At 38.1% G+C, this 14593-nt stretch overlaps 4 protein-coding genes across 5 annotated transcripts; 1 reads left to right on the top strand and 3 right to left on the bottom strand.

Annotated features, from left to right (window-relative positions):
* The first annotated feature begins 618 nt into the window (after positions 1-618).
* On the top strand, positions 619-3140 carry LOC116000453 (UNC93-like protein 1). Its single transcript, XM_031240542.1, has 2 exons — positions 619-1872; positions 2773-3140. Exons 1-2 carry the CDS (start codon positions 716-718, stop codon positions 2999-3001), a joined length of 1386 nt encoding a protein of 461 aa, XP_031096402.1. The 5' UTR covers positions 619-715; the 3' UTR covers positions 3002-3140.
* A 152-nt stretch (positions 3141-3292) lies between these two features.
* Positions 3293-3682, bottom strand: LOC115999619 (major latex allergen Hev b 5-like). The gene has a single exon (XM_031239459.1). The coding sequence runs from the start codon at positions 3680-3682 to the stop codon at positions 3293-3295; it is 390 nt and encodes a 129-aa protein (XP_031095319.1).
* Positions 3683-4450: 768 nt separating this feature from the next.
* Positions 4451-8697, bottom strand: LOC115997912 (stomatin-like protein 2, mitochondrial). Of its 2 annotated transcripts, none has more exons than XM_031237331.1 (9): positions 8291-8697; positions 7940-8183; positions 7677-7826; positions 6749-6806; positions 6573-6665; positions 5780-5878; positions 5365-5456; positions 5121-5180; positions 4451-5020 (listed from the first exon to the last, which is right to left on the bottom strand). In XM_031237331.1, the coding sequence occupies exons 1-9, from the start codon at positions 8503-8505 to the stop codon at positions 4769-4771; spliced, it is 1263 nt and encodes a 420-aa protein (XP_031093191.1). In that variant the 5' UTR covers positions 8506-8697; the 3' UTR covers positions 4451-4768. The 2 variants fall into 2 exon arrangements, with proteins under 2 accessions (XP_031093191.1, XP_031093192.1); XM_031237332.1 differs by having other exon boundaries at positions 7940-8188; positions 8291-8421.
* Positions 8698-11044: 2347 nt separating this feature from the next.
* Positions 11045-12723, bottom strand: LOC115997969 (60S ribosomal protein L9). Its single transcript, XM_031237391.1, has 3 exons — positions 12308-12723; positions 11505-11627; positions 11045-11392 (listed from the first exon to the last, which is right to left on the bottom strand). The coding sequence occupies exons 1-3, from the start codon at positions 12680-12682 to the stop codon at positions 11306-11308; spliced, it is 585 nt and encodes a 194-aa protein (XP_031093251.1). The 5' UTR covers positions 12683-12723; the 3' UTR covers positions 11045-11305.
* Between the last annotated feature and the right edge of the window lie 1870 nt (positions 12724-14593).

The following is a 14593-nucleotide window of genomic DNA, read 5'->3' as shown; positions in this document are numbered from 1 at the left end:
ACCCTAAGCCCTTTCCCGACCTCCGCCTAACAATCCTCAATCACCGAGTGCTAGTATTGGTCTTTAACGGACTCAGCCCAACAGATCTAAATTGATTATTTCAACACAAAAATAGATCATTATAAATTATCCAAAACTGTTTTAGGATAGTTGTTAGCCTTCACATCATAGTGAAACTGGCAAATCCACCTACCTTGAAGATCCTTTATGATACCTCCAGCCACCACTTCCCTAGGCCATACCCATAAAAGGCATTGGATGAGACAATAAAAGACTCCTAAATAATGCATAAAAATATATGATTGATTCTAAGAATACCTATGCATGTACAATAAAAGATTCCTAATGGATTACTCATTCCGGAAGATTCAGTGCTCAGCCGGCTGGATTGTTTGGATAGTGCATCACGCATGAAGCAACTTGCGGGAGACAGCGAGAGAGACCCGACAAAATCAATTTTGACTTAAACAAGAAACCAACTTAATATATGTCGTTGTCTCGGAATGACTTTTCACCATTTCTCATTTGGACTCAATCATAAGTTGTGACATTAGCCGCTAACGCTACATGGTGTGTTCTGTTTGACAAAGTTTATTCAGATGCTTATAACTTTAAGAAGATAAATACAGTAATATGTGTATTATTATTGTTTAATTTGTGGTAATAAATAATTTCAAGGATTTTGGGAGGGTATGAATTATAACTGTTCTGAAAAATGGAACCTGAGAAAGGGCCATGGCCGGAGAAGCCAGTAAGAAAAAGCTCAATTTTGAGGTACAACTCGCCGGTGGTTCAGGTTTCCTTGATTGGGCTAGTCTGTTTTTGCTGTCCGGGAATGTTCAGCGCTCTGGTGTCAATGGGCGGGGGCGGGCAGGTGGACACCACCGCCGTGAACAACGCCAACACCGCCCTCTACACCACCTTCGCCGTCTTCGGGATCCTAGGCGGCGGAATCTACAACATCTTGGGGCCACGAACCACCCTCTCCGCCGGCTGCTCCACCTACGTCCTCTACGCCGGCTCTTTCCTCTACTACAACCATCACAAGCACCAGGCCTTCGCCGTCGTCGCCGGCGCTCTCCTCGGCGTCGGAGCCGGGCTCCTGTGGGCGGCTCAAGGGGCGATAATGACGTCATACCCACCTCACAACCGGAAAGGAATCTACATCTCTTTGTTTTGGAGTATATTCAGCCTAGGCGGCATAACCGGAGGACTCATTCCTTTCTTTTCGAACTTCCATAGAAACGACGCCGTTTCAGTTAACGACGGGACTTATATCGGATTCATGGTTTTCATGTCCGCCGGAACTCTCTTGTCTTTAGCGATTCTTCACCCCAGCCGAATAATCCGGGACGACGGTTCAAAGTGTACGAACATAAGATTCTCCAGCGTGGCAGTGGAATCTAGGGAGATTCTCAGGCTGTTTTTCAAGTGGGAGATGATTCTCCTTCTCCCTGCTTCCTGGGCCAGCAATTTCTTCTACACCTATCAATTCAACAACGTAAATGGCCTTCTGTTCAATCTGAGAACGCGGGGTTTGAATACTGTGTTCTACTTTGCTGCGCAGATGATCGGGTCGGTTTTCATTGGTTTCGTGATGGATTCGAGCTTCAAGAGGCGGAGGACGAGAGGGCTGGTCGGGATTGCCACGGTCGCCGCCGTGGGGACGGCGATTTGGGGCGGAGGGCTAGCCAAACAGCTTGATTATAGCCGGGAACATCCGCCTGAGCACAGGCTGGATTTCAAGGATGGGGTGGAGTTTGCAGGGCCATTTGTGTTGTATTTCGGCTATGGCTTGCTTGATTCCATGTTCCAAAGTATGGTCTATTGGGTCATCGGAGCCTTAGCAGACGATTCCGAAATCCTTAGCAGGTAAAAGAACGACTAAAAAATATGAATTCAGGAATAGTTGACTTCATTACAATCTAGTCAAGTTGATTAGATTTTGAGGTTCGAGACAACTCTAATTAAAGGGTCGACCGTCTCACGAACACGGATCATTCGTGAGACGGGTCCGGTCGGGCCATACAAATGTCATACTTATATGTGCACATTCGTGAGACGGGTCCGGTCGGGCCATACAAATGTCATACTTATATGTGCAAATGTCATACTTATATGCTCAAATATAACACTAAACACTAATCAAGAATACAATTTTTGTTACTTTTTTTCATAATAAGTAATGTATACTATTTTTGTTACTTTTTTTCATAATAAGTAATGTTGACAAGTGCCCCTTACTTATAAGGGCAAATATAATACTTTTGAGAAAAAATATAATACTTTTAAATCAAATCAAAATGTAAAAGTATTGTATTTTCATTACATTTACCCTTTTTATTTCTAATTAGTATTACATTTGAGCATATAAGTATGACATTTGTGCATCTTGACCCGACCCGACCCGTCTCATAGTGAGACGGTCTCACACAAGTTTTTGCCCTAATTAAATTGGTGATAAGTCTCAGTTCAATTTTAGCCAAGGTGATAAGTCTCAGTTCAATTTTAGCCAAGGGGCTCAGGACAATCCCACTAAATCGGTTGGTTGAGCTCGGGGCAATCCGAATCCGGAACAACCTAGTCAAATTGATCAGATTGTTAACCTGAATTTAGAACAATCTAGTCAAGTTGATTAATTGTTGGGCTTGGGGCAATTCTAGTTAAATTGGTCAATTGGGCTTGGGACAACCCAACCAAATTACGGGATAGATAGTGGTTACGAGTTTCCTATCGAAAAAACTGCAACTTAGAACTTAATGGGGTTTTCAGGTATACTGGATTCTACAAGGGTGTGCAGAGTGCAGGGGCAGCAGTGGCGTGGGAAGTGGATACAAAGAAGGTGACATTCCTTAACCAATTCATAGCAAATTGGGCACTCACTACCATAAGCTATCCGCTTCTGGTGATTCTTGTATTGTTAGCTGTTAAGGATGATGATGATGATGATGATAATGACAAAGCTGAAGAGAATAAATTTACACAACTTACTGTATCATAGTTCAGTAGTTACGTTGTTGCATGGTGCCAACAACAACATTTTACATAAAACATGATGATTATTCATGGTTCATGTCCATTTTCTTTTGTAAAATAAACCAATCAATTCCACATCTGCAAATTCAAAACAGATAAGCAAAGAGCTGTTCAGGTGAAATTTGGGGTTTTTTTTTTTTGTTTTATTAATAATTTTTTTTTTTTGGGGTTATTGTTACATTGAGCCTCAGAAGATCACATGATGGAATACAGAATAAGTGGAACTATATATATATTCACTGGTTAATGTTGACACTTAGACTGCAGGAGCTTTGGGCTCATCTTCAGTTTTGGCCTCAGCAGCCTCAGTTACAGCTTCTGCTTCTTTCTTCTCCTCCACCTTTGGAGCCTTGTCTTCCTCAACCGCGGTGGCAGGTGTCTCCTCCACCGCGGGCTTTGGGGTTGGCTCGGGCACAATCTCGGGGGCTGCTGGGGCTGTCTCTGAGGCCGCCTCCTCGGCCTTGGGAGCCTCTGGAGCTGGCTCCGACAGATCTACCAGAGGCTCTTCCTTCATTGTCTCTTCTCCATCCTTATTAAGTGCCTCGGGGGTGGATTGGACGTCGGGTTTTTTGGGGGTGATAGGAGCCTCAGGGATGGCGGCATCGTTTTTTTTCGAATCCTTAGGCTTGCTCGCGCAGGCTCCCATGTCTGATGGATGGTGGAAGGATGGGAGCTGGGAACAATGAAGCCTTATTGAGAAGGCCAACTTAATTTGTTATTGTTAGTTTATTGGAGCTGTTTTGTGATCCGAGGCTGAGTTGAAAGAATGGGAGTGGAAGAGGTTTTATAGGCATTAGGCATAGGAGAGGTTGAGGATCGGCATAATTGTCGCCATGAAGAGGGAAGTGGAGGCCTCATTTTAGTTTGTTAGTTGCAGACTCGTGGACTACAGAAAACGGCAATAAATAAATGAAGTTTTTAATTTTGTTTGGTGGAGAGTCTTAGGTGCTTCAGCTACGTGATAGGCAGTTTCATGAATCAAAGATCATCTGTTGATTATGCCAGAGGCTAGGTCCAATTCTGTTAGGAAATGCTCACAATTGTTGTACCATGGACTAGGGTTTATATTACATTGTGAATTCTTTACAAAAATTCATGTAAACAAATAATGTTTGACACATAATATGATAACTATAAATATAGAAACTATCAATTACAGAATGTGTTAACTGCAGATACAAAATCAAAATCTGAAGATTATTTTTGAACCAGGGTCTACCTTAGACCCTAGTCCATAGTATAATTTGCCCACAACGTGTAGTTGTTTATGCGTGATCTTACAAGGTATCAACGTACAAAATTTTTTAAAAAGAGAGAAATTAAACAACTTAAAATTATTGGTTTAAAAGGATTACAATTTTTTTTAAAGAGATGGTTCATGGGATGCAAATTATTTGGTCTAAAGACAACAAAGAAAGTGAAACTGCAAGTGACATATGATCAATTAAAGAGTACTATTCTTTCAATTCGAAGGAAAACATTCTTTGGGTGACAACTACAATCAAGTGAATGAAACTCTGTCAGGGGTTTGGGTAATTGCAAAAAGCCAGTATGTTTCTGCGAGACGTATGATGTGACGATGGGCCAAAACGCTCTCTTGTTTTATGACTACAAAAAGAACACTCATTCTATCGTCAATCTTTGATCCACATTCACCTTAACAAGAATTTGGCCAAAATAATGAACCAGGGAAGGAGGTTCTGTGCTGCGATGAGTTTGGTTTGGTACACGCTTAATCTCTGTGCTTGGGGGTTTGTAGTGAGAAAACAGGGTCACTTGCTTGATCTTCATCGTTGGATATAGGAGTGGTGGAGCTCTGGTCGTCGAGTAATCCAGTTGAAACATTCTGTTTGGCTTTGTTTGCTGAGACCTCGGTAGATCCACTGCTATAATTCTTGGTTACTAAGCCTTTGTAGATATTCAGAGCTTGAGCAATCATACTGGCAGGATCCGAAGCACTTGTTGGAAGCAACAGTGTTGTGCCCTAAATTGAAGAAGCAGATATACCAATATATAGAGGCTATAGTGAGTGAAAAATCAAAGGATAACAAAATGAAATCATTCCATATATCTATATGCCTCACCTCCTTTGCGACGTTGCCAAAGGCTTGAATGTACTGCTCAGCAATTCTAAGACTTGCTGCCTGGAAAATGCCCAACAGCCATGAATTTTCAGTAGAAATTAGACAGAATGATGTTTCTAATTATTGTATCCACATGCAGTCTTCCAAATCTTGTACATTTCTAATAAGATAATGGTCTTTATCCTTATGTTAAAGAGCAAATGTCCATTGCTGTCCTTGAAACCAAAAATCAAAAGAGTCTAACCTCAGAACCCCCGTGGTCCTTGAGAGATTGAGAAACCATAGCAATTCCTTTTGCTGTAGCTTGTGCTTTGGCAATAATGGCCTCAGCTTCACCTGGTTGACGCCCAAAAAAAATCCAATTAGAATTGTAAGTATGAGGCCTTTGCAGCAGTCAAGAATGCTCAACATGAAAGAGCACTTGGTAAAAACACAAGATTCTGAACCCTAACAATCTGCTACTCTATTTACTATTGCTTGTTTTTGTTAACTTCATTTCCATTTTTGGTTTTGGGGAGATTGTCATTTAGATTAGAGTGGAAAATGCTTCTTTTTTCTTTTTTGGCACATGGATAAACTGAAGAGACAGTCGAATGAATTGTTCCATCTGAAATGTCAAGTATTCATCAAGCAGTTTCCACCTTAATATAATCATGTACCTTGAGCTCTGTTAACCTGGTCCATTTTTGCTGCTTCTGATTCAAGGATCACGGCGTTTTTCCTTCCATCAGCAATGTTAATATTTGCTTGCCTTTCTCCTGCAGAAACACAATCATATCAGATATGCACAGAAGAAAAGCATCAGTGGTGGATCACAATAACAAGTGCACTGTTGGATTTTTAGGAAGTTTTGCTTATTATATATTTCAAACCATAAGGCAGCCACAATGAATTGATACTTGGTGCTGTGCATGTTTAGCACAAAAATTAGAAAATTTTTGGTAAGCAATAAAACAGGTGTAAATAATAGCAGCAAATATCTTCCTTTTATGGCTCCTAAGCAGAGTTCTAACTTTGCTGTAACAACATACTAAATATAAATCATACTGCTACCATGAAAAAAAAGTCCTATTAGAAGAGATATCAAAGAACCATACTCTAGCTTATTTCTAATAGTTATCATCCAAACTTAATCAGTAAATAGGTCTTTTTTGAAGCTAATACAATATCTTCCAAGTTTGATGTGCATTTCTCAGTCTGCAATGTTGCAAATACCCATCATTGCAACAAGTAATTTAAAAGTGACTCAAATACTTGCCAAGGGTAGGCAGGTTTGGTTTTAGAAATTGTACATCATTCATAGAGAAACAGTACATGCTCTTTTCAGTATGAGACTTCTTATAGAACATTAAAACATGCCTTTATTCCCTATCTAGGGGCCATACCTTCTCAGACGCTAAAAAACATGAAATGCACAATAACCAAAAGGGATAAAGGGTAAAGATCTGTCACCTTCTGATTCCAGAACTTGAGCCCTTTTCTTACGTTCAGCTTCTGCTTGCATCTCCATAGCAGCCCTAACCCCACGAGGAGGGGATATATCCCCTATAAAGGAAAGATAAGTAATTGTCAAACAATGAGAACTACTGAAACCAAAAGCAGGCATAATCAGGAACGAAGTCACAGACTTATTTCATAACGGAGACACTTCAAGCCCCAATCTTTTGCAGCTTCATTGATAGCCATCTGCAGGAAAATGCATGTTTATAGTAGTCAGTCCCAAACTTCTAAGCTGATGAGAGTGCAACATATTAAATTCTTATACCAGCAAGCATTACTAGTGCACATCAATCACTTATCAGGAACACGAGATAAGTAATGACATAAGTGGAGTGAGCATATGCTTGCATCCTTATTAAGCCAATTTTTGTACAAATAGTATTAAGGATAGACTTTAGTCCAAGACTGATATAATAGGACCAAACTACATGATACTAATTCAGTAATTCTATATTTGGATGGATAGAAGTGTGGGAAAAGAAAATGGAAGAGAAAATGTGTTCGGATGAGAAATTAGAAAACAGGAGGAATGGAGGAGAGTGGAATGAGAGATGGTGAATTTATTGAGAGGAAGACAAAGGGAAAGGTTCAGTGTATATATCTTGTATTGATAAAGAAAGGGTATATCCACCTCTTTTACACATATTGGAAGGTAAAATATTTGGCAAGATGAGCATTATGTTTTCTTCCATTTTCACTCCCCTCCGTTTTAGTTCTCATTCAAACAAGAGAAACTGAACTTTTCCACCCATCCAAACATTGCATAAATGATTCAACTTAATAGTTCATGAAGCCACCATAGCACACATACACATACTGTAGAATATCAAATTTCATTTCCAAACAATTCTGCAAAACAGAATAAGCATTGAGTGGATCTCTGAATTGTTACTCTATGGATGAGATTCAAGTAGTCCATAGCAAGTAATATGTCAAATATAACCACATGACCCTATATGAGTACACATTTAATGTGATAATGCAATTGGTTAAGGACTTAAGGAGAGAGTAGGGGAAATCTGGCAGAATAAAACTGAACTTCAATAGAAATCTCACCACTATCTTTTCATTTAGAGTATCCCTTTCCTCAAAAGTCTTGTCCAGAGTGATCTTACCAAGCTCACTACGCATAGTTGTTTGAGCAAGTTGAATCACAGCATACAACGGATTCTCAACTCCATATGAAGCCAGTTTAGGATCAACTATCTGAAATATATTAACCCAAGAGAAACACTATAAACATGTTTCCAAAACTACACAGGAATTTGCATACAATAGTTTAAACTTTGAAACACGCAAGACATTTTAAGGAGAGCTACCTTCACATAGAGAACACCGTCAATAAGAATGCTGACATTGTCCTTGGTAATGGCCGACTGATCCGGAATGGGAATGGCCTCTTCCTTGAGGGAATGAACATACGCAATTTTGTCTACTAACGGAATCAGCACGTGGATTCCAGGAGTCAATGTCTTCACATACCTCCCGAATCGCTCAATGACGAACGCCTTCTTCTCAGGCACAATCCGAACCCCCCAGTTCATAGGTGGCGGAATCTCATACCTAAACTAAAAATCAAAAACAAATTACAAAGGATACGAAACGCAGTAATTTTCAACAAATTGGATAAAACGGCGGCGCGAATGAGTATGAAGGAACTAGAGTCATGCCTGGAGCTAGGATCGCGAGCATTACGGAAATGGCGGACAGCGGTGTAGCTGAAGGGGGAGGGAATACGCGGCGAGAGACGATTGGCGAGGACGGAAGACTGCCCAATAATGGGAGAAGAAGCGGTGGAGATGGCTCGGGCGGCCAATGACGGCGGAGCAGATTGGAGGAGCTGCCGTAGCTTGCTGAGATTACTAGATTTCACGATGTTGTTCATCGCTGCTTCTCCGATTCAGTTATCTGAGCTCCAAACCGAAATTAAACTCCGAAAGATCCGATTGCAGTGCTCTCAGCTCTGTAGTGGGAAATGAAGAAACTAGAGAAGAAGTTTTCAGTTTTCTTGCTTAATAAGCCCTAGTTAAACCCATTGACCCGATTTTGTGGCTTTGTCTACAAGAAAATGTGTTCAAGCTGCTGATTCTCCATTTTAGTCACGAGAAATGAAATTTTGTAGAAATGTCGTAATTTATTATAAAATTAATTTTTTTAAAAAAATGAACTACTATACTCTTATTTAATTCTTTCACAATTTTATAAAATAATCACCATTACATCCCACAAATATCTACTATACTAATAAGAGCCTAAGAGAATTAGGCCTAAAATGGGTAGAAAAAATGGCGGTAATCAAATAGATGGTTCAGATGAATTATTTAATCAAATAGATGGTTCAGATAATTCAGATTAATATTATTGATAGAGATTACCTAATTTAACCTTATTTTTATGATTTCCCGTTAAGTTTTCCGGTAAATATTCTCTTCTATGTTAATATTCCGTTAACTTTTAACTTACCCATTAATTTCTATAAGAAAGGTCTTAGGTTCGAACCTCATCTCAATCAAATTTGACATAATTAAGTTTTTCACTCTATTTTACTCTTATTAAATTAAATAAATTAGTAGCTACAACAAAAAATGATACATATGTATTTTTTTAATTTAGAATTATATGTCTACAATACCTTTATTTGAAAAAATTATTCATTATAAAAAAATTAAATTAAATAAGAGAAATAATTTTATTAGTTATATTGATTGTCTTTATTTTCTCTCATTCAAAGATTCTTTACATTCAAATTTATCAATTGATAGTCATTACATTGTTCATTATCTTATTTTTACAATATCTTGTAATTAAATATCAAAGTTATAGTACAAAATAGTGTTATATATTTATTTACCAAAAATTTTATTAATACTATGATTTTTTTTTTAAAATAATTTGAAGCTAATTATATTAACTACGTAAGGATTGGTTGACAAAGAGAGTACTCAAATAGCCCAACAAATTGAAGCGGAATCACTCTATTTTACTCTTATTGAATTAAATAAATTAGTAGTTACACAAAAAAATGATACATATGTATTTCTTTAATACCATGAAAAAATAAAAAAAGAATGGTTTGAAACCAATCATATTAACTACTTGGGGATTTGTTGATAATGAAAGTAATCAAATAACCCATTACCCAGCAAATTGAAGCAATAAACTACATTTTAATATCTTTGGAATGCATAATATTTTAAGTTTTCAAATTTTTATTAATTTATTTAATCTTTTTTCTGAAACTAGGGATTTCTTTATCTACAATAACTCATTCAACAATAATGGTTGAACCAAATGAACCCCAAGCAGAGCACCTAAAGGAAAGTCCATAGCTCATATATCATAATCTTATTGCATGACGTTGTCATCTATGCTACCAACAATAACCAAATTGCAAATAACACACTACCAACAAAAAGGAAGAGAACAAATAGTAAAGATAAGTCAATGGCCTTGTGGTCTAGTGGCATCCGGTGGTGGCATTTGGTTGCTCCCCATGTTGGAGGAGGCAGGTTTGGGCCTCAGTGGAGGAAAGTAGTATTTATTTAGACTATCGATTTTACAAGGTTGCAAACATTTATTTTAGTAATAATTATAATGAATTTTTTATATTATCTTGGATTCATATACTTTGAGTTAGATATTTAAATAAAAAAAATTCAACATTTAATTACCCATGTATAAACTTCTCATATATAATCTTGCATTGATATACTTTCAAATATTTATTTAAATATAAACATTGGGCATTAACCCATAAGCGCAATGCGCGTATAAAACTAGTTGATATTATAAATGTTATTAAGTACTACCGAACCTATGAAACTATTACAACCCTCAATGTTGATTTGGATAAATGTTAAGGTAGTACCGAACTTATAAAAGCATTCCAAGAGTTATATAGTTAGTACTCCGTATAAATTTGTATAAATGTTAAGGTAGTACCGAACCTATAAAAATATTCTTAACCAATTATTATATAGTTAGTATAAATGTTAAGGGACTACCAAACCTATGAAATCATTCTTCACCGGTTAAACCTATGAAATCATTCTTCACCGGTTAATTATGAAGAACCTAAGAAACAACCATTACAATAAAGTACTATCGAATCTATGAAACCAAAACCATTCTTAACCGGTTAGTTATGAGTGAAATCATTCTTAACTAGTTAGTTTTGAAGAACCCTAAGTTAATTCATCTACTTGTGATCCCACTCCAAAAACCCTCAAATAATAATAATCACAAATTTTAGTTATAAATAACTCTAAGTTAATCCATCCCCGTGCGATCCCACACCAAACACTTCACTCAAACAAATAATATCTCATATGCATTTAGTTTCTTATCAATTTCAGTAAATTAGTAGCCTCTTGAGGTAATGTATACAAACAGCAATCAACAAGGACAGGGTGGTTTCTATACCATGGCATGAGAAGCTAAGGAAAAAGTTGATTTCATTCTTCTTTACTGTGATACTGATACACAGTTCACAACACAACCAAAGCTGAGAAGAAGCTATAACTACAACGAAACATGTTTTGATGGTGACAATAAATATGAAATCAAACAAAAAACTGCAAAATTCAGCCGAAACTAGTCTTTGAAACTGCTTTCGATAATAAAGGGCGAGCAAACAATGAGGAAAAGATGAGTCTTTGCTTGTACTATTCTCTCAGACTAGCTATCTACTCTTCCTCAACAATGGTTCCCTTCTCACTCACATATATCCCATCAAGGAATTTCCTGATATCCTTGTTCTTCACATGGCATTTCTGCAAAGGAAACAACAGTGTAAGCTCAAATGTGAAGTTCAATAGGTCAATATTATTGACTAAATAGACAATGGCGTGTATATATGTATATATAGAGAGAGATGTGATTTACTTGGTTAATAAGGGCACATGATCGAGACACGAGTTCAATGTCATTCCCATCCAATACTAATTCATCCTTAACCTTTTCAGACCGAACAACAGAAACTCCCTCAAGCATGTCAACTTTCCTGACCTGAAAACATGAACAAGAATGAGACATTTGTTGCCTACACTGTTGATCAATATAGGTTTTTACATTCAACTAGTAAATAAATTAGGATTAAAAACAATGCTTAACAATGCAAATATCATATATAAGTATCAAAACAAGAACAATCCAATATAAACTGAAAAGACATACCAATGTGCCTGAAAAGTACACCCTGTATGCTAATTGATGCACAGGAATCAATTTTTACCTCAATTCCACACATACAGGTCATAGATATTTAGCTCAAAACATGTATCACACATACAGATCATAGATATTTAGCTCAAAACATGCATCACACATACAGATCATAGATATTTAGCTCAAAACATGTATCACAATTATATGTAGCTCAACAGCTAGACAAACTAAGTTGAATAAGTAGCAGGCATTGAAGAAGTACTATATAATTACAATTATATGTGCGCTATACAACAGGCATATGAAAATACAGGCCACTAAAGCATCTAAATCCAAAACAAGCCACACTTGCAATCATATAAATAAAGAGTATATGTATACACATTTGCTGAAAAGTTTTGTTTTAGTAATCATATGCAAGCTCATGAAGAAAATCACAGATCTATAAGCAGATACTAGAAATGAGCACGAATGAAGCTTCATTAAATAAAACTAAACGCAATCAAAGAGAGAGGGGAAACCTTCTTCTCGCCAAGGAAGTTACGGATCTCAATAGACTTATTAGCATTGGTGATGGAGGCGTTGATAGGAAAGTGAGCGTAGACGAAGCGCATCTTGTATCGGTAACCCTTGGTGACGCCAGTGATGAGGTTCTCAACGTGGCTGAGCGCAGTACGGATAGCGGCGGTGGTTTTGCGCGATCCGAACCAGGCATCAACCTTCAGCTTCCTTTTTCCGGTCTCCCCGTCGGTAATGAGCTGGAAATCAAGGTTGAGATGCTTGAAGTTGCGCACAAGCTTCCCTCTCGGCCCTTCAACCTCAATTTCCTTCGCCTTCACCTTGATCTTCACCCCGTCCGGGATGTCCATCGTCTCTGAGGAAAGTATCGTCTTCATGCTTTCTCCCTGTCTTCTCTCCTCTCCCACTCTCTCTCTCTCAGACAGCTCAGAAACCCTAGGAAAGCTTTTATACAATACGAAAAACCCTAGAAATGAGAACGGGTCTTTGTTTATGGGCTGGATGGAAAAAGAACAGCCCAATTTTCACAAATTGGCCCATAAGTACATTAAGGCCCAATATTAAAATTTCATGAGATACTCCTATGGCCCAATATGTATAGTAAAAGAGACCAAGGCAGAAGAATCCTATAAAGTTAGATTAGATGCACTTTGGGCTTTATTGAACCTTTTAACATTTTAGGATTGATTGCACTTTTGCTTTTTAAGGTTTGAGGATTTGATGACTTTTTCGGCCCTAAATAATGAAATGTTACTTTTGCAGTTCTGCAAAAGGGAAAAAGGTTTTGCAATCCCCTTCGGCCTTTTCTTGTAACAAAAAGGGAATCATCAGGGACCCACACCCGACAATTTGTGGATGGGTCACTTGAGCTGTCAAATGAAGCGCAAAGAGCAAATATCCTACCCCCTCTCATGTGAAAGTGTAATCGGTTGACACTAAGCTACAAAGTCTTTGACAATTACAATTTAATGTTATTGGCTCAAAATTTTTATTTATTTAGAAAGTAAATTTTGCCAAATTTTAAAAAGAATAATGTGGACATGGAGTATGGGAAAGTGGTGACGATTAGCGAGATATCATTAGTAATGATCAGGGTCAATGATTGTACACATTTCATTATGGGGTAAGTGTTGCTATAAGGCCATCTTCAATAATGTGAGGTTTTAAAAGAGATTTTGCATATGTGATTATGAAAGAGATAATGAGAGTGGGAGAAAAAAAAAACTGTAAAAAAAAATTTTAAAAATGGATTTAAGCACGTGAGGCGCAATTACCCTAATATGCACATCACATGCCCGTTGGGTGCACGAATTGAATTGCCCTACGGGTGTTGTTGTTGTTGTTGTTGTTGTTTTTCCTTATCAAAAACTGCACTCAGAAGAGCATATAATGTTAATTGATACTCCCTCCGTCCCGAAATGGTTGTCTCATTTGCTTTTTGCACACTTTTTAAGAAATTAAAGTAAATGTAATGTGCTTTCCAATTATGTCCTTCACTTTTTCACTTTTGGAAATAAAAGCAATAAAGAAAGTAAAAGTCATAAGGGTAAATTAGGAAAAGTAGAATGATGGTGATGTTCAATTTTGGAAAGAGGACAACATTTTGGGACAAACTAAAAAGGAGAGTAAGACAGGTACAATGGGACAGAGAGTACTTTAATTGTAGTATATATGACTAGCTAGTCGAAATTATACTTGTGGTTTCTTCTTTTATTGTTTACAATCATGATTAAACCCACTTATTTGACTAGCTCACTCTCTAGCTTCACACAAAATTACAGAAAAAAAAAATGTAGGGAGATAATGATTGAGGTCCAAGAAGAAGACAAACATATATGTATCATCCAATAATATTTATTTAATCTGCACCCTATTAAAAAAAGACTCTTGGTGCCAAGGACCTTGTGGTCCAGTGGCATCAAATCTTTCCAGTGGGGACAATACTGACTCTTGTGCTTCAATAGGTTGAGAAAGTAGTTATGAACAGATACTGCATTCTAATAGAGTTAGTAGTATTCAAAGAAAAAAACCAAAAAAAAAAAAGACTCTTGGTCTCCAAGAAACACGTATAAAACCAATCCCAACCATCCTATACAATTATACAAACTTTCTTCTTCTTTTTGGCCTTTCATCTCCCTATCCCCCCCCCCCCCCCCCCCCCCCCCCCCCCCCCCCCCCCCCCCCCCCCCCCCCCCCCCCCCCCCCCCCCCCCCCCCCCCCCCCCCCCCCCCCCCCCCCCCCCCCCCCCCCCCCCCCCCCCCCCCCCCCCCCCCCCCCCCCCCCCCCCC

This window comes from Ipomoea triloba, chromosome 12 (genome assembly GCF_003576645.1).
Source record: "Ipomoea triloba cultivar NCNSP0323 chromosome 12, ASM357664v1".
Classification (NCBI taxonomy): Eukaryota; Viridiplantae; Streptophyta; class Magnoliopsida; order Solanales; family Convolvulaceae; genus Ipomoea; species Ipomoea triloba.
This window is presented reverse-complemented; position numbering and strand designations above follow the sequence as displayed.